Source organism: Ictidomys tridecemlineatus, chromosome X (assembly GCF_052094955.1).
Source record: "Ictidomys tridecemlineatus isolate mIctTri1 chromosome X, mIctTri1.hap1, whole genome shotgun sequence".
NCBI classification, from domain to species: domain Eukaryota; kingdom Metazoa; phylum Chordata; class Mammalia; order Rodentia; family Sciuridae; genus Ictidomys; species Ictidomys tridecemlineatus.
This window is the reverse complement of record NC_135493.1, coordinates 81849872-81869308: the sequence shown is the minus strand read 5'-3', so window position 1 is coordinate 81869308 and position 19437 is coordinate 81849872. Positions and strand designations below refer to the sequence as shown.

The 19437-nt window shown below is 41.5% G+C and overlaps 1 protein-coding gene and 1 pseudogene across 1 annotated transcript; both read right to left on the bottom strand.

The window, feature by feature from the left end:
* Positions 1–1168: 1168 nt before the first annotated feature.
* Positions 1169–4347, bottom strand: LOC120888425 (uncharacterized). The gene is made up of 2 exons (XM_040281418.2): positions 4160–4347; positions 1169–4016 (listed from the first exon to the last, which is right to left on the bottom strand). The coding sequence occupies exon 2, from the start codon at positions 3849–3851 to the stop codon at positions 1767–1769; it is 2085 nt and encodes a 694-aa protein (XP_040137352.1). The 5' UTR covers positions 3852–4016; positions 4160–4347; the 3' UTR covers positions 1169–1766.
* A 5069-nt stretch (positions 4348–9416) lies between these two features.
* LOC101956921 (ubiquitin carboxyl-terminal hydrolase 27-like) lies at positions 9417–12631 on the bottom strand (annotated as a pseudogene).
* Between the last annotated feature and the right edge of the window lie 6806 nt (positions 12632–19437).

Here is a 19437-nt window from a genome sequence, read left to right as displayed (position 1 = left end):
GGCACCTGACACCCATGCTCCCCACTGGGGATCTTAGTTCACACACTGTCTAGTTCTTGGTGATAAAAGTTGTAAACTCTGGAGGTGGTCAGAATTTCCTGGAGTGTTCTCTGCCTTTCTCTGGCGAGAATGGTCAAAGTGACTCCCACAAGCCCAGATTTGGTGTAAGGTGAGGCTGAGGATTCAGAAGCCCCTGTGGTGGAATGGATAAGTGCTTTGAGCTCCTTGAGCTCACCAGGTGAGAGTGCAGAATCTCCTGGGGGTGTGAAGAAACCCCATCCCTGGTGACTTAGTACACTATTGGCTAGCATGACAGGGTGTCATTTGGAAATGCTAATGCTACCTTACCCCTTGGAGAGATGTGCTTGAGCACTCACATACTCTCTCTCTCTCTCTCTCTCTCTCTCTCTCTCACACACACACACACACACACACACACACACACACGCACACACACACATTCTAAACAATGTGGGCACCACACTAAACTGTAGTACCTGAGAGAAACTTAAGTTTACCTTTAAGAGATGCTATAGGTTTTCCTCTAAAATCCGAGTAACTCTGCTGTTTTAGAGCTTTTCTCCACATTATTCCAGATTCATCCTTTTTGTTAGTCATTGTATTATTATTAGTTTAAATTCAGCCATAACAGCTACCCTTTGAGGCTCTGGTCATTCTTCCCTTTTCCTTTGCCTCATTTCTTATTCTCTGGTTTTCCCTTGACAGACTCTTAACAGTTCAGTGTAAACGTTGTCATTCTTCCAATGTCCCTGCTGCCTCAGTTCCTGTATAGTTACTCTCTCTCATCTCTAGTATTACTTTCACTAATCAGATTGTCATCTTATAAAGAATTTTCTTACAGTCCCTTCATTTTTATTTTTGTAGCATATGGTTGTCTGTTTTTTCCCCTGCAACCACCCCTTCACTCTTTCCCCTCTTTTCATATAATTTAAGCATACTATAATGTCCTCTTCTCCATCCTATTACTAAGGAGTGTTCTCATAATGTTCCATATTTTGTGGCACCTCATTCTGAGTCTCTATGATAGTACTTACCATACTTCCAGTTTACATATTTTTCTCTCATATTATCTGGGCCCCAAGTGCTAAGAGTTATCCACAGAACTTATTCCTCACACAACAGATAGGTGGAAAGTAAATTAACATAGTTTACTGGTTAATAGGCTTTTATTTTTCTCTGTAATCTGTGGTAATTAACACATGGAAAACTAAATCATGGAAAATTTCAACCTTACAATAAACACAAAGAATACAGATGGATATACATAAATGTGTTTGTTTTGTTGTCATTGTTTTCCTTATTTAGGATACATCTATTTTACTTGTAAATCCATTCAAATATTTATAGATCCGTCATTTTAAGTACTATATATTTAATTCATATCAGTATATGATGAAAACTTCTCATTTTTAAAAGCAGTTACAACACTTATGGCATATCTCTACAACAATAGGAAAAACAATCTTCAAAAGTTATGAACACTTAATACTATGATCCATTACAAAAATTACAAAAATCTAATTGACAAACATATACTGTGAACTTCAAGCAAGAGGCAAAACTTAGCAATATTCAAATAATACCTAAATCCTAAAGTTACTCACACAATCCCAAACACTAATGCCATACACTGTTTTTTTTTTCCTTCTCTCCTTTTCTCTTCAAAATTGTTAATACCCATTGATCTGGTGTTCTTACTTCTGATTGCTCTTTGTCATCAAGTGATCATTATGACTTATCCTTTACTAGCTGCAGGACTTTTTGCTGGTATTAGCACTGGAAGTGCCAGCGAAATTGGTATTGGAACTTGCACAAACACCTGCAGGTATCTGAACTCTGGCGTGGGTTTGGGCTTGGACATCAGTCAGTGCTTTGGTTTTCATCCTGGCTCTGGCCTCCTCCTGTTTCACAGCTTCACTATATTGTGATGGCCAATCCCTGGGGTCTCTGTTATAAACTTTGGCTACAAATTGTAAAATTTCCATTTTGCTGTTTTCCCGGTTGGCTTTAGGTCCCCAGAAGAATGCATACTCCAGTGGACTACCATTGTTCACTGGCTTATATTCCAGGTACCCACGCTGTACAAACTCTTGGGTGATTACCTTCTTTAGGTTCCCAAATATTCTGTACTTCTTTTTTAGCTGCACCCCTAACTTTTGCAGAACTTCCCAAATGAGGCTTTCTGTAGCACAGGTGCCCACCATGAAAATGATGCCTAACATCACAGTTAGGAGACCTTTTTTGAAGCTTTTCTCACGTTTGATAGTGCTTGGGGATCTTGAGTTTTTCTGGGTCTTCAACATACCCCAAGCCTTTGAGATTCTTTGTTTCTGAGAGATGTTTGAGGCCTCTGAGTAGCTAAGGATCTCTGAAGAGCTGGGTTCCGCTGAGATTCCAGGGGCCTCTGGAGTACTGGGAGACTCAGATGCAATCAGAGAAGTTAAGGTGCTGGGGGATCTGAAGGTGCTTGGATCCTTCAAGGTACTCCAGGCCTTTAACATGCTAGAGGCCTCTGAGTTGCTTAGGGTCTTTAAAGTGGTGGAGGTCTCATGCATGCTTGGAGGTTTCAAGGTGGTAAGGGCCTTTGTGGCAGCCGGGACCTCTGAGATGTCTAGGGTCTTTGAGGCACTCACCGTCTCTGTGGTGCTTGGAACACTCAAGGTGCTCAGACCCTTCAAGGTACTTGGGACCTCAGAAGTGCTGGGGGCCTTAGAGGTGCTTTGAGTCTCAGAGATTCTGGGGTCCTTTAAAGTATTGGAGGTCTCCATGATGTTGGAAGCCTTTAAGTTTCTTGGGGCCTCATACCTGTTCATAGATGTCGATGTATTGGGATCCTCACAGATCCTTAGGCCATTAGAAACTCTTGGGGCCCTCAAGGTGTTGAGATCATTTGAAGCCACCTCAACTTTCAAGGCTCTTGGAATTTCAGAGATGCCTGTAATCTCTGAGGTACTAGGGACACTTGATATATTCAGATGATTAGAAGTACTTTGGTCCCTTGAAGTGCTGAAGCCTGTGTTTGGACAACTGGAATTGCTCGGGGCCTCCCAGTTGCTTGGGTCTTGTGAGGTGTTTGAGGTCTCCAAAGTACTCAGGTCCCAGGAAGGACCTGGAGTCTCTGACATACCCAACCCTTGTGATACACTTGGAATCTCAGAGATACTGGGTCTCCTAGGAGTACTCTGGCCATGAGAAATGCTCCAGTCATGAGAATTATTCCAGCCATGAGAGCTGCTGCAGCCTTGGAAGTTGCCACGACCCCTTGAAGGACTTGGGCCCCAGGAAGTGCCTGGGACCCACATGGTGTTATGAGTCTCAGAGGGGCTCTGCACCCGTGGATTACCACGGCCTCTGGGAGCGTTCGGGCCTCGCCAAGTGCTTGCACCTCTCCAGGTACTTGGGCCCCTCCAATTGTTTGGGGCCTGCCAGGTGCTGGGGCCTCTCCAAGGGCTCCGGATCTCTGATGGGTTAGGGCCCCTCCAGGTACTCAGGCCTCGCCGAATGCTCACACCTAGTGAGGCATTGGGATCTTGCCAGGTGCTGGGGTCCTGCCAGGTGGTTGGGTCTAGCCAAGAGGCTGGGGTCCCCCAAGTATTTGGTCTCTGCCAAGCTGTGGGACCCCTCCAGACGGTTGGGCCCCTCCAAGAGGTGCTCAATCCTTGTGAAGAACTCAGTCTCCACAACATGTTAGGATTCCATCCTGTGCCTCTCAAGTTGTTGGGGCAAAATGAATAGGGACTAAGGGTCTCCATGTTGTTTGACATCCCCAAGGTGCTTGGGCCAAGGGAGGCCCTGAAGGTTCTGGAAGCCCCTGGGCCTTGTGAAGACATCAGGCCCTGTATATGGCTGTAGGCACCTCAATTCTCTCCCACAGTGTATGAGTTTCGATGAGGCCCACTATTTTGTCCTTGCAGCTTGTGTCCAGCCCCGTTGGGAATGGGGGATGGAATTCACGCAGGCAAGTCAAGAGATCTGTGCATACAGATCACACCAGACTGGAAAACAGGAGGGAATAGTTTCTGAGTAGCCTCAGAAACTTATCGCTTCAGCTGATACTGCTCCCACTGCTGTCACCGCGGCTTCTATCATTAAGGTACCTACTTTCTCTACAGCAACCTCCGCCCCCTACCTTCCCTACCTCTGCCGTCGCCGATGAGGCCGTCGCCGCTGCAGTCGCCTCTACAGCTGCTGACAATGCTGTTCCTGCCACGGGCAACAAAAATGTCACCGTTAGCCGCTATGTGGTTAACTCCCACGCAGCAGCTTCCAGGCTAACCGCGCCCGCCTCCGGCCCTCCGGACTTCCTTCCCAGAATCCTCCAGTCAGAGAGCTCCCCTTGGATGGCTTCGCCCCGCCCCACTTCCAGCACGTCCGCTGACTCCTGCACCGGAAGTGAGGTGGTCTGCATTGCCAGTTTCCGTGGGCTGGCGGAGTGAATGGGAGGCGGGCATCTGAGAGTGGGAGTGGGGGTGGGGAAAAGCAATTGGGGAGGGGGAGGAGGAGCAAGGGGGAAAGGAATGAAGATCATTCTTTGTATTCTATAATTATTACCACTGGGGTCTTGGGAAAGAGTGAGTCTCTATGCACAACGGAGGCCAGCAGGAGGTGGGGGGCGGGGAATGAAAGGCGCGCGGGACTGAGGTGGGGGTGTATTCTTGGAAGGAATCCGTTGACCTCAGCCCTCCTTTCCTGTTCTGTCCTACGCAGCGCATTCACTCATTCTCCCTGTTTTAAGAAAGCATTTATACTATACATATCTAATTAATTCTTAGGCTCATCTAGGACCTGGATAATAATGTTATGGCCAAAGTGCTGGGCGATGAGAGGAGATAGGAGTGCAAAGCCAGTAGTGTGAAAAAGGTGCAGAGCCTTTGCAGTGTTCTGCGTTCTCAGGGGTTACTCAGCAGGGCAGTAAGAGGATCAGACCTCCATTTGTGCAGCCTCAAGGAGGGGCACCTATCTCCTGGCAGACCACATAGGAAGCAATTAAAATAAGATGCAAGAGGCATGAAAGTGAGCCTTGAGGCTGTTGCTATGGGAATGGAGACAGGCATTTTGAGGGTGACCACTGAAAGGCTTAGGAGGCTGGAAGGAAATGGAGAATGGGGTGGAGGCAGGGGAGTGCAGGTTGGCTCCAATGTTTCCAGGCTCCAGTCTCCCTGAGTACCTCATTTATTTTGCTTCTTTCAGAGCACACTCTGAACTTTGCTCACTTGTTTTCTCTGCCTAAATCACCTTCTCTTTCTTCTCCAACTATCTGAATTCCATCTGCCTGCTCAGAGGCATCTTTCTCCCTGAAGCTTATCTTGGTTGGTCCAAAAGGGCATTGAGCCAGTTTTTGCTGCCCTGAGGCAGGCCCTAGAGCTGGCATTTTGATTTTTTTTCCTCATGTCATTGCAAGTATTAGCTTGCTCAAGTCACTTTACTTCTCTGAGGCTGTTTTCTCACCTGAAAGATGGAGGTAAAGTACTGGCTTCATAGGATTGTATGAATGAAATGAGATAGTAAATGAAAAGCCTTTTTCACATAGCAGGCACAGACATAGCAGGCCTCTCAAGGTGTTGAAGCAGTGTTGAGAATGTGGCATTTAATAAATGCATGTTGAAGGAATACATGATGGAAAAGTTCTTACATGTGTTCTTAACTGAACTCTTAAAAGGCAAGTGAATGGTTTTTACCTGTTTGGCTGGAAGGGATTAAATGCTTGCTCAACAGAAGCTCAGTTTGTAGTCCCACTTGGGGAAAGGCCCTGTCTAGCCTATATATAGTCTTTGATATTTCTTGGCCTTTATTGGAGTTTGTGAAATAGAATATGGCTGCATCTGGTGAATGAATTCTATGGTAGGGCAATGCGTATCACTGGGAAAGCAGAATTGCCAGCCAAATTGTACCCAGTGAAGTCCAGACATCTGCACTTGTGTAGAAAGCGGGTGCCTCCTGTGGAGAAACAGGCATTGAATTCAGACCTAGGAACATGAGTTTTGACCCATTCTAAATCACTTACATGTACTTTAACCTTGATAAGTTCACTAATATCCCTTCCTTTGATTTTTTTTCTCTGCAGAAACAGAAAAGTCTAATCTCTCTAGCCTTGTTTTCCCGTCTTTTCTTTTTTTTAATTTCTCTCTGGAGATACTTTAAATGAAGTGTCTTGCAGTCATGATCTATAGGTGGAAGGGATTCTCATCTTGAGAAACAGGCAAAATGTTATAGGTTCATGTAGGGTAAATCAGAAGACAAACTCCAAAAATGAATTTAATATTATGATCTCTTACAAGTGTTTTGCAATGGGCTGGTGCTGTTCTAATTCAATAAATTTTCAGGAAAGAACAGATTGAATAAAGAAATGGCCTTCCAGCTAAGGCTAGTGACTCAGTGTGGTTGGGATGGGGAATGAGGGGCAAGGAAAGCCGTGTGGGGAAGGATCAGTGTTAAATACTTGGGATCTTCCTAAACCTGGCAGTCATTTCTTCCCATTGACTTGGATCCCTGCTTCATAGACGAACTGAACAATATAGCCAAGCCCCAAACCTGAGAGGGCCTGATTTTTTTACATGTCCATGTATCCTCCACACCTCTAGTAGTGCTCTTGATTCCACTGCATTCTACAGTGCCTTTTGGATTAAGGGTTAATGACAATCAGCTAAGGGGTACTCACTGACTCTCTGATCTATATTGGCCTATGTTAACAACAAGGCTATGGAGGCCTCAATTGAAGAGGAGACAGAGATTCTGGAGGACATTATAAGTCTTCTACTTCAGTTTGAACAGTAATTGAGTGAGTAAAAAACTCTCAATATTTAGTCCCTCATGTCTGCAACTTCCCAGGTGAAAAACCCAGTGGGTTGTGGGGAAATAATTCTGTATTTTCAATCAATAATTATATGGATGAGGCAGAACATGGTGTCCTTTGAGCCCTACTCTTTTGTTTCCTTGTGTTCTCTCCTAACTTATCATTTTCATATCTGGAAAGGTTGTTGATAAGAGATTTTTCCATGTGTTGGAAGAAGTCCTATAAAGAGGAAGGATAAGATCCTAGCCTGACACAAGGGAAAGTGGCCATGTCCACTCAGGAAACTGGCATGGAGGGGTGTGGTCAACAAATGATTGATAAACAGCATATACTGTTTGTACTCAAATACCCAGACAGTGGCATACTACAGGCTCCACTTGATTCAGGCTGAACTTTTTCTTTTATAATGAGTGAGATCAGAATATGATGGGCATAGAAGTCTTCAAGGAGTCAAATAGCACACACCAACCACTCTGGTTCTCCTCTCCATTTTTTTTTTAAGTTTGAAGTTATATGTGCCTAGAATACTGAAAATTATCTTTTTTTGGTTCTAGTTAGTTATATGTGACAGTAGAATGCATTTTGACACATCATACATAAATGGAATATAACTTCTCATACTTCTGGTTGTCCATGATATAGAATCACACTGGTCATATAATCATATATACACAGAGGATAATAATGTATATTATTGTAATGAATAATAATAATTCTTTAAAATTTCTTCTCAACTCTGGTAGGATTTTATGGGAATTCAGTGTTATAAGCTCATTCTCTAACTGAATTTTTCTTTGTAACCAGAACCTATAAGATCTCCTTTTGGGTAAGTCTACCAGTTTGTGGCAGTGAAGCAAGTACTTCTTCAGGGCATAGAGCACTCTTGCATCAGCTCCCCATTTACCACAACCTTTGCACTCATTGTGAGTTTACTTAGATTACTGGAAAAAGTGAGTCTAGCCCCATCTACTATACCTAGTTTGGGGATTTCTCACATTTCTAATCCATTGATGATTCCTATGAATTGTTTGCAGTGCAGGTATTGACTTTTTTTTTTTTTTTACAATTTCCACAATTTGGGGGCTTGCAAGGAAGTTTATAGTGTGTGCATTCCTATGATTATGAAGCAAAAAGGATTACACTTGCAGTTTGTTTGTTTTTAGGGTGGAATATTTTTATTGTGAATTAATCTCAAACATACAGACAAGGAAAAAGATTAATATATATTCCCATGTGACCAATGCCTAGCTATATCAAAACTAAAATTAGATACTACTTATGTAAGTCTTTATGCTGAATTTAACACATGAAATGAATAAAAAGTATAGTAGAAAATTACTCTGCTGTTGTTTTATCCATGTATCCTCCATCAAAACAAGGCAGGCTTGATTTATCCTAGATTTTCTTCCTTTCTTCTATAAAATAGGTAACAATTACATGATCTATTATCTGGAGTTGAGGCACCAATGGGAATTATTTATGGTGATGAAGTCATCCCTACCATACTCACAATTAATTATATCTCATGGACCATAATACTAGTGTCAGAATTCTCTTCCTCCTGCTGTCTCTATCAGGATAGTTCTTTTAATCTTCCTTCTTGATTTGGCTGCTGAGAACTTATTCCTCCTCTTGTCTCTTTTCCAGTTGAGAGCATGTAGACACTTATCACTGTTCATTTCTTACTGTGACTTCCTCTGCCTATGATAAGTAGGTTATTCATATTTTGATACTTGCTGTTGTAGTATAAATGCCATCATCTTTCATTTAGGAAAGTCTTTTAGAGCTTCAGAAGGCTGTGTATTTTTTTTTCTTTCACAGTTTTTTGATGATCAGCTGGGTAAAATTTACTCATATTTAAGTACTTGTTTGTGATAGAACTATAAATGCCCTCGTTGTCTAGCGTGTCCTTAATATTGGTCTTGGTGATAATGGTATCATTACTCTTTATGGTGCCAGATGAAGCTGGTATAGTGGCCATTGCACAAGGTAATTAGTTCCTTGGTAATTAGTCATTACAAACAAGGAATACTTATTATTGTTGTTTTATATATTAGTCTACAGCTGCAACTATCTGTTCATCTTACTCTTTTTTACTTAAGGCCATATATGGTATCATATCCAGTTCCAGAAGAAAGGAGTTGTAGGTAGTGGTTTTGTGCCTCTGTTTGATCAGGTGTTCAAATGAGATCAAAACAGGCCACAGTGGGTAATTTATTCATTGTGAGGAATATGCATTTGATTTTGGTCATGCTTCTGAGGTACTCAGGCCTTGTGAATCTTCACAGGTAATCTGTGAACATAGTTCTGATTGGTATATGTCTTTCCTTGTTTGAGATGCTCTTCTTTCCAGGGATCCTGAGCAGGATCAGCCAGATCAGGATCAGGGAGGAAAAGCTAAATAAGCACATGGGCCAGGGTTGTAGCTCAGTGGTAGATCACTTGCCTAGCCCATTGTGAGGCACTGGGTTCAGTCCTCAGCATCACATAAAAATAAATTTAAAAATGTTTTGTGACCATCTATAACTAAAAACATTTTTTTAAAAAAACCAGATAAGCATGATCTGATGTCCCAGAATGTGATGGAAACATTTTGATAGGTTTAAAGGGTGACATCAGACTGCAGGCCAACTGTGAATATTTGGTTTATAATGCAGTTAAAGTGGTTGAAATTATTAGTTGCCTTCTCAACTTAATCACATTTTCAATGCCTGTGCAACCAAAATAAGGAATTGTAGGCAGTCTGTTGCCTCTTCTCTGCTAAATGATGAACACGTATCCATATCAGGTGCAGTAACTTATAGGGAATGTGAGGAAATGGGTTTCCAAAATACAACTCCCAAAAGACTGAAGACATCTCACAGACCAAACTCAACTCTGATTTTAACATTTCATATATGTGCCTCTGAGAGGGAAGAATATCTCTCAGTATTGGAGTGTAGGTAAGATCTGGACAATGCACTTCAGAAAGCATGTGTTGCCAAGATTTATTGGTCCTTTTAAGCCTATAATGGAATTTGAGGGGAGTTTTTTCCTGTTTGGGTTATGCCTTAGCAATTCTAGTTCCTGTCTAGTTGGTTACCAGGAGGAATCTTCTTGCCAAGGTTTGAAGCTGTACATTTTTGGTGAGAAATCCCCACTGGTGTTGAGGTTTGGAATTTCTAAGTTTTCCATTTGCTCTTTTCTTACAATATGCTCAAATGTCTTGAGAAGTGCAGAGCTCCATCAAACTCTTGCAGTAAAAGACTTGTTAAATTGCAGAACAGCTTCTAGCAGCATAATGTCTTGTCCCTAACATGACACCAGCTCCCCATTAAAATGCCTGTCTAAAAAAGCTTAAGACTGCTAGAATATACTATTTTTTTTCTAGCCAACACCAGGTAATAAGGCCCCTGACCTACTTTTCTTAGTACATATACCAAAAGAGGCTTATATTTTTGAATATGTGTATCTTACTACTCAGAAATGTCTTTCTCAAGGACCTGAGAGCCATTCCCTTGAAATACAATAATCAGGAAGGATAGGGCCTCCTGTCCCAGTGTCTATGGAAGAATAGAACCCAGCTAGCAATCTCAGCTGGTCTTATGACATATATGCTGGTGAGCCCCCTGTCCTTTTTCACTTCTATTAAGTCTACTGAGTCCCTGCTCTCCCTCTTTCCTCATTCTACCTTTAGAACTCCCAAACTACTTCTATGTAACTCGGAATGAAGCTTAGCTATTTCTGTACTGTCAGTATTTACTGAATAAAATCTGTTTTCACTGTTTTAAGTATTGTCCAATTGTGTTTATCAAGTAATCTTTATCATGTATATAATCATGAAACATAAAACCTAAAGTAACTTTATTGTAGAAGTCCACAGCTAAGTGGTACTGTTTCAACATATTCATTAACATATTTCTCTGTAAAGCAGGTGTTTTAGTCAGCTTTTTTGTTGCTGTGACTAAAAGACCTGATAAGAACAACTTAAGAGGAAAAGTATATCTGCTCATGATTTCAGAGGTTCAGTGCATGGTTGGCAGACTCCATAGCTCTGGGCTGAGGTGAGGCAGAATATCATGGTTAGCAGAAAAAAGTAGCTCAGAACATGGCAAGCAGGAAGCACAGACAGAGCTCTGCTTATCAGGAACAAAATAGATTTTCTAAAGGCAAACCCCCCAATGAACTACTTCCTCCATCCACACACTACCTGCCTACAGTTACCACCCAGTTAATCCATATGAGTGGATTAATCCCTTATTAGGTTACAGCTCTCATAATCTAAACCAAAGCAGCAGGCAAAAAAGACACATGAAAAGCAAGAGTAGACTCTGTTCATATACTGTAACACCCATGACAGATGCCCAACTTTGTCTTGCTTTTTCTGCTTTCTTGAATTTCTGCTTCATATAAAGCATAATTCCTACCTCTAGTTATAAACTGTTCATGTAGGAATAGCCCAGAGGACCCATAGCAAACTCTACATGTAAGAATCTGTCTAAAGGCCTTGCCAGTATGCAAAACCTGTCAGGGATCTTGCACATAACCTGAACAGGGGAACTGAACAAAAAAGGACAGGGTGGTGCTAACAGAGTGCAGTGTAAAGGGAGGAAATCCACTAACTCTAGACTCAGAATTATAATTCCGAAGACCAATCTAGCCTTTAACAATGCAGTATCTTTTATGCTTCCTTATTCTGATGGTTTGAATGTGGCAAAATTGGATCCAATCAACCAGTATATCCCACCATGTCCTAGAGGAAAGTTGCTCAGAATTGATATTAATGGTGAATGGAATGACCTTGGCAAGAAACTCTAGCAAACGTACACTATAGCTACAAAGGCTTAGAGGATTCCCCTGGGTCTCCTCAGGTCTGACTCCTTTGTGGAAGTCAGGACACCCTCTGCCCTACTTCAGGTGCTAAAGCTTCTAGACAAGGCAGAATTACTCCCTGGCACTTGTATAGAGGAGGGAAGCCCAGGGCAAGAGAGTTTTCTGCTTTACTCAGTCCTTGAAGCCTCTGTAAATCAAGTCACTAAGCTATTTCTGGTTCTTCTTTGCTACTATGTTCCCATCCTCCTACACTCTAATTCTAGAACTAAACAAATCTTGAAGCCCCAACACCCTCACTCCACCACCCAACAATATTCCTGGATCCTTTATTTACTTAGAGGTCTAGGTTAACTTGGGCTCCAAGGCTCCAATTATTCCTTAGCCAGCCATCTCTTCTGACCTATCCATTAGGTATAGTCACAAGGGAGATACTCCTGGCCTAGTTTCCATAGCAAAAAACAAACAAACAAACAAAAAACAAAAAACAAAAAAAACCCCAAAACAAAACAACAACAACAACAAAAACCCCCAAAACAACCAAACAACAACAACAACAACAACAAAAATATTCACTGGTGCCCAGTGGGTTAAAGGTTTAGAGGAATGGCAACTTTTTGGTATGAATTCCTAAGGGACCAATAAGAGTCTAATTTCAGGGAGTAAATTGGAGATAGGGATATTATCTTGGAGTGTAGGAGAGAGGAAACATAACCAAGGGCATCAGGCTCAGACTTGAGCCAAGGAACTTAGTAGCTGTGTGAGCTGAGATAAAACACCTATGCTCTCTGAGTCTTAATTATGTAATCTGTTACAATGATTTCAATTGTATATCAGTTTTCAACTGATTGGTGTAAAAGCAATACTCATTCAGTAGAAATAATACTTTAAATTTTGAATTTTGATCTTTTGCTGGACTAGAAATATATAATACAATATTTCCTTGAGAGGCTGGGCGGTGGCAGCAGCAGCAGCAGCAGCAGCAAATCTCAGCTCACAGTCAGCCATTACATCACAAACAGACAATACATAATGGTGTACTGTGTTGTTAAGCTGTGATGGTCAGTAGACAAAATATATTGAGCATGCTTTCAAATTACAATTTTTTCACACTATAATAGATTTATTGTAGCATAAACCCAGTAAGTTGATGAAAAAATCTTTATAGCAAAAAATCTTTATGGCAAGCTTCAACTTTCATACCCCTCTTTCTTAATCCCCACCTTTAAACCAGTAGATAGCACCATGTCTGATACACAGAACACAGGAAAAGAAAACATTTTCCTTCAAAGCTATCTCAAAGTTGTGACCCAGTTCACCTGATGATCCATTGTAGGCACTTCATTCATGTACAGGAACATGCACTCAGTAAATAAAGATCAATCCTTTTAAATGTACTACTGTGCTAGGTATTCTGTGGTATGAGAAACACAGAGAACAACAATGTGTCCTCAGAAGGGTTATAGCCCAGGATGATTTTCCTTCATTTTGACAAAAACAGAATCCAAGGCCACAATCCCCAGGAAAGCTGCAATCTCCAGGGCCCATGACCAATCACAAGATTATTACTATTTTTTAGTGAAAACATTTGATGTTATATTAATCTCCCTTGGACAGTCATGCACCTCCCCTCTAAATCTCAGAATTAGGATTCTACTCCCCTAGGCTTAGAAGTAGGATCTAATAGATGCCTCCTCACAATGGATATCAGTGGTTTTAGAAAGTTCAACAGATTCATTCATGTATTTGAATTTTCTGAGTGAGCACAGTCTAATGTTCTCTTTGAGAGAATAATCATAACTATTTAACTCCCTCACACTGAGTATAGTTTTAGAGGTTGAAATAAGAGCCAGTCTTCTTTCAGAGGAATTTGTTATTAGGAACATTTGTCTGAGAGACAAGAGAAAAGTGTGCTTATACTTTTCCATTATTATCAGTGGTGATGTATACAACATCATCTTTGAGGTTGAATGCTCTAATAAGAGCTGATTTGACCTGCTAGCAGTTGTTACCATAAACTCACAGAAATTTAGCAAAATATAGTTTCCAACTTGGAGATATTTAGATTCTGTCAGTCTGTTTGTGCTATATTAGTCAGCTATTCATTACTGTGAACAAAACACCTGACAAGAACAACTTAAAAGAAGGAAAGTTTATTTTATCTCACAGTTTCAGAGTTTCAGCCAACACCATTGCTCTGGGCCCACAGTGAATCAGAACATCATGGCATAGAATCACTGCTCCTCTCATGGTGGCCAGGAAGCAGAGTGGGGTGAGAAGCACAGGGAAGATGAACCCTTCCAGGGAATACCTCCAGTGACTTGACACCTCCGGCCATCCCCCATCTGCTTATAGTTACCAATCAGTTAAGTCTATTCAAACTATGATGGAATGATTAGGTTATAGCTCTTACAACCCAATCATTTCACCTCAGAGCATTCCTGTGTTAACACAGGATCATTGTGGGGCACCTCATACCCAAATCATGACAACTGCTACAAAAAGTACCACAGATGAGGCAATTGATAAGGAACAGAAATTTCCTTCTCACATTTTCAGAGATTGGGAGGTCCAAGAACAAAGTGCCGCCAGGTTTGGTGTCTGGTAAGGGCTGCTGTTTCCACGATGGTGCTTCAGAGGCTGCTTCTTCCAGAGGGGGGAATACTGTATCTTTTTTTTTTTTTTTTGGTACCAGGGATTGTACCCAGGGTGCTTGACTACTGAAAAACATCCCAAGCCCTTTTTTGTACTGAGTTGTGAAGTGCCTTGCTAATATGCTGAGACTGGCTTTGAACTCATGATCCTCCTGCCTCAGCCTCCTGAGTTACTAGGATTACAGCAGTGCATCACTGTGCCCAGCAGAATGCTGTATCTTTACATGAAAAGGACAGAAAATCAAAAGGAGACCTGGCTAGGTCCTTTCATCAACTTATTAGGGCAATAATCCAAGCTCAAGAGCTGAGCTTCCATGCCATTATCAGTTTTCAAAGGCTATACCTCTTAATATTGTTGCACTAGAGATTAAGTTGGAGACTATTAATTGTGGGGGACACATTCAGACCATAGCAGCTCCCAACTCAGCTGGTGTTGCTGTAGGTGCTGGAAAGATCACTGCAATTCTCATGGTTCTAAGTGACATCACCTCATACAGTGTGAATAGAAGGCTTACAATTTTCAGGCTAGATTTTTTAAACTTCTCTCAACATACACACTCTGTTTAAAAAACACCATGACAAGAAGCTTCAAGGCATGTTATGATCTCTGCAAAATGTGGTGATTACTCCATATGTTGCCTTCCTCTGAAGTTTTCAAGGAGGTTTAGTGAAAAGGAGAGGGGGAGGTGGTGGAGATATTGATTATGAGACTCCAACATCTAGGAAATTGGACCTCACTGCATATCTTAGAACTAGGGTTTAAACAACATAAACAGGAGGTAGAAGAGGGAAAAAGTACTCTGGAATTATGGAGTGAATTATAAAGAAAAATGTTTTTTGTTTTTCGCATAGGTGAGAGCATTTGCTTAGCCACAGCTGGGAAAAAACAAGTATTGCTCATTTCTGGGTTAGCAAACTTACAAGGAAATGTTGACTTGGCTTTTGGCTGGCTGCTGAATCCATGGCTTGGATCCTAGCTTCTCTGAGATTGCCTTACTTCTTTTAATACAGACAGGCAGTGCACAGTTTACAAGGACTTAGGTCTTCTGAGCCTCCATTTGGTCATGGGTAAGGTGAGAACCATGAGAAAGCCAGCCTCTCCTAATTCATTTATGCAGGACATGGATAAGGAGCACTGCTTACTGTGACAGGCACTAGGAATGCAAAATCAGGAACAAAGAAAATAAGCCAGAGTCCCTCACTGAGGGAAAGGACATGAAGATGAACATTAGCTAACAAACATACAAGGGCACTTGCAATCCACAACTTAATGTAGGTGAAGTGGGATGGCAAATGTGCTTCAAATGTTTTGTGAAAGCAGTTGTAGTGACCAGATACACCCCTTTAGTCAGCCCAGAGCCTATCATTACCAAACAAACTTCTTCTTCACCAATAATGGTGATGTGGGAAAATGTGTCACACTGGCACGATGCATTATTTTTGCCAGAATTGGAATGAATGGGTCTGGGTGGTTTAGGCCTTTCTGAATGTCACTAGTTCCACAAATTGGCCTGCCTCTGAATCTCATGGTGGACTCAGTAAAACCGATTGGAAGTGCCCTGTCCAGAGTTTCTCATTCCTTGCTGACACTTTGACAACTGACGCCTATGCTCTGGGAATGAGGACTGCACTTTCAGAATCTCTGATGTGGGTTCATGTAAAATAAAACAAGCAAAAGAAAAACAAAACAAAACACCAAACAAACAAATAAACAAAACAGGATAAGGTAAGAAGACCTGAGTAGCAGGGGCCATTTCTGATGGAGCTGATTCCAGAATGATTTCCATCTCAGCTGCTCTCATGGATTTCCATGTGCAGCAGGTCCTGGGGTATGTTGGTGGTGAAGGGTGGCATAGAAAGAGCAAGATCAGGAAAAAATGTGCTTCTGTGCTCTTGGGGCCCTGGGACCTTTAAAATCGGCTCTCTGAAACCCCACTCAGGCTTCTTTTTCCCACCTGGGCCTCTTCCCCTCAGTAACCTCACTTTCCTGAGGCCAGCATCCCAAAAGGCAGACTGCAGCCACTGCCTGGCTATGACTAGAGCCACAGGGGGAAGGGCTGTCAACTGGCATTCAGTCTTCGGGGACTCACACTGTATGTCCAATCTCCTCCAAGGACCTGGACTCCCTCCTGCTTTCCCTTCATTGACACCAAATCCAGTGATATACCCTGCAGGCCAGCCTTCTGGGATCTCACACAATAGGAGCAGATGGGGCTCTCAGAACATGAGGCTCCACCCAGACAGGATCCCAAGCAAGTGATGACCTTTTGTCACTAAAACCCATGCTGCTGGAAATATACTGGTGCAACTTTATGTCCCATAGTTTTGTGTCTATTGGTGGGACAAACCCCTGGAAATCTGTGCAAAAGGCATTCCTGGAGTCTACTGTGTGCCAGGCTGGAAGTGATGAGCCCAGACTGCTCCCTGTCATCAAGAAGCTCAGAGACCAGCAGGGCACACAGACAGGTCACCAGCAGATTCAGTCTGGAGTGCATGGGGCTCCAGTGGGGAATGAAAGGGTACTTCCAGGGAGAAACATTGCCCAACAAATTGAAGTAATGCCCATCGATTCATTTCTGACTGGAGGCCACTGTACCTCATGTGTAGTACCAGGCATCAGATTTGACATGACAGGATGCTCAGTGAACACTGGGGGAAGGAGCAAATAGACCCTCAGTTCTGACACTGAGACGGCAATGCCAGGCAGGGCCCTGGGACTGTTTTCCCACTGTGTCTTCAGACTTGCTGTGTGAATTTGGGCCAATCAAGTCTCTTTCTGGCCTTTCTTCCTATATCAATGATATGGAAGGTACCTAAGTTGTGAGAGGTTCGGTTGGTGGATAAGGGTGTGGGACATGGGCCAAACAATGGTTTGCATCCTGAATGCCCACCCCTGGCTCTGTGAGCTCCAACAGGTGACCTAAAAGCACTCTGTCTTGGATTACTGCTGTGTAAAATGAGGCTGATCATAACAACAACCCCTAGGTCTGTCCACTATTCTTTGTGGACAGTATTCAATATGTAAAGAAATATCAAGTGCTTAGAACAGAGATTGGAGCACAGTGAAGTGAGAAGCATGTAAGTTCTATGTTCCACCTGAAAATGCAAGTTAGCTTTCTTCCCTGGAGCTTTGTATTCGTTGCTAGACCTGGAACAGTCTTCCCCTATAATTTCCCTCTCTTCTGATTGCTGTTCAGCCATCACCAAGAGAGGCCTTCCCTGATCCACCCTCTAAGGGAACAAAACTCTGTCCCTGTCTCTTCCATTTCTGAGATTTATTCCCCTCTCTATTAATTTTGCTTGACTTTATTTCCCACTTTACCATACCTGCTTACTCTGTGTGTCCTCTAATAGGATCAAAGTGGCCCAAGGAAAAGAGCGAATGCATGAATACTGTTTGTATGAATATAAAGTAGTACATCTATTATGAAAAACATTGAAAAACATGAAAAATATTCCTCAAAACATTAAAATATTGCTAGTATGTGATCCAGCAATCCTGCTATTGTGTGTATGTGTGTGTGTGTGTGTGTGTGTGTGTATCTCCAAAGGAAATGAAATCAGTATGTGGAAATACATCTGCACTCCTATGTTTATTGCTGCACTACTAATAATCACCAAAAAATGGAAAAAAACCCTTAAGTGTCCATAAAGGGACAAATGATAAAAATGTCATACATTATAATTATTTTTAAAACATTTATTGCATTTTCCAATATTGTTTACTATTTTTGACATTTCTTTGCTTGTGCAGTTGAGTAGCCTACTTGTTCACAACTCTGGTTTTTATTCTTAATACACAATGTAACACCAAAAATAACACAAATTCAGCAAGAATACTGAATCTGATTTTATCTATCTTTAAAAACAACACCAACATTTCTCAATCTGTCCCAAAATATTGTAGGATATGTTCACTGTGTTTAATTTCCAAATGAGTTTTCCTAAACTCTCTGTAGCAATTGAACATTCATTATTTAAAATGTAGTTTTAGAACTGCATGCAATCAAATGTAAAATCACTTTGCCTTGCAGCTCTACTCTTATCAAGCCCTCTTTGCACTGAGTCATGACATCAGACTTAAGTTATGGCATAGAATTAAATATCCTCTCAAAAAAAGCAATTGAGCACATATTTTGCATACTAGTAATAGGTTTTAGATTCATAAGAATTGCTTTGTGGATTTCCAAAAATGTCCATCCATTATGTTCCCCCTATATATTTGTTTTGTCAGCCAATCTGGTTCTATAAATGCAAAGGCTCTCCATATAAAAATGTCTGTAATTTCTAAACATTCTAAAGTGCATTGGACACCATTATATGTTACATTTCTCTTTATTAGAGAAAGTGATTTTAAAATTCAGAAATTGTTTAAACTTTACTTTTAAAGTAGTCTTATCTCCAAATAAAAGTGTTTTTTTGCCTTGAGTTTTTGTTGCAACATATAATATTGTACAACTCAGATACAGTCAATTGATTCTCTCTTAGTTTTGACAAAAAGTCCCTCCTTGACCAACTTCTAGCCAGACTCCTCTGAGGCATGTTCATGACTAGGCCTAAACCTTGGCTTATATAAAGACTTGAATAACACTAACCTATTTCCTTGCATTTCTGGAATGACTCTAACTCCCCCTCACACTCTTTTTAAAAAAAAATATTTTTGTAATTGTAGATGGGTAGAATGCCTTTATTTTATTTGTTTATTTTTATGTGGTGCTAAAATCGAACTCAGTGCCTCACATGTGCTAAGGCAAGAACTCTGCCACTGAGCCACAGCCCCAGCCCTCTCCCCACACCCTTAAAGTGACATGTTGAGAAACCTCAGGTGTGCCAAAAAGAACATACTTCTTTCTTCCAGCCAGTACTTTAAGATTAAGTCCCTGAATCTCAGTCTCTGTGAGAGGATAGGAGCCTAAACTTAAATAAGTGTCAGTTAGTAACCCAGATGAATTTAACATGAACCAACTGCCCATTCCTGCTGTTGTAATTTTTTTTACTTCTTTGACTCTGCTCAAGTGCCTCTTGTTCCCTCTCCTCATTCCTTCATTATAAAATGTTTAGTCACCTCTATACAAATAAAGTTATATTCAGTTCATGCTGGACCCTCTTACCTATTGCAATAATATTAATGATTAGGGTCTGTCCTAATTTAACTAGGGT

Excerpts from the sequence above, each read along its gene's own strand:
- LOC120888425 (XM_040281418.2), bottom strand. The coding sequence starts at position 3,851 with ATGTCTTCACAAGGCCCAGGGGCTTCCAGAACCTTCAGGGCCTCCCTT.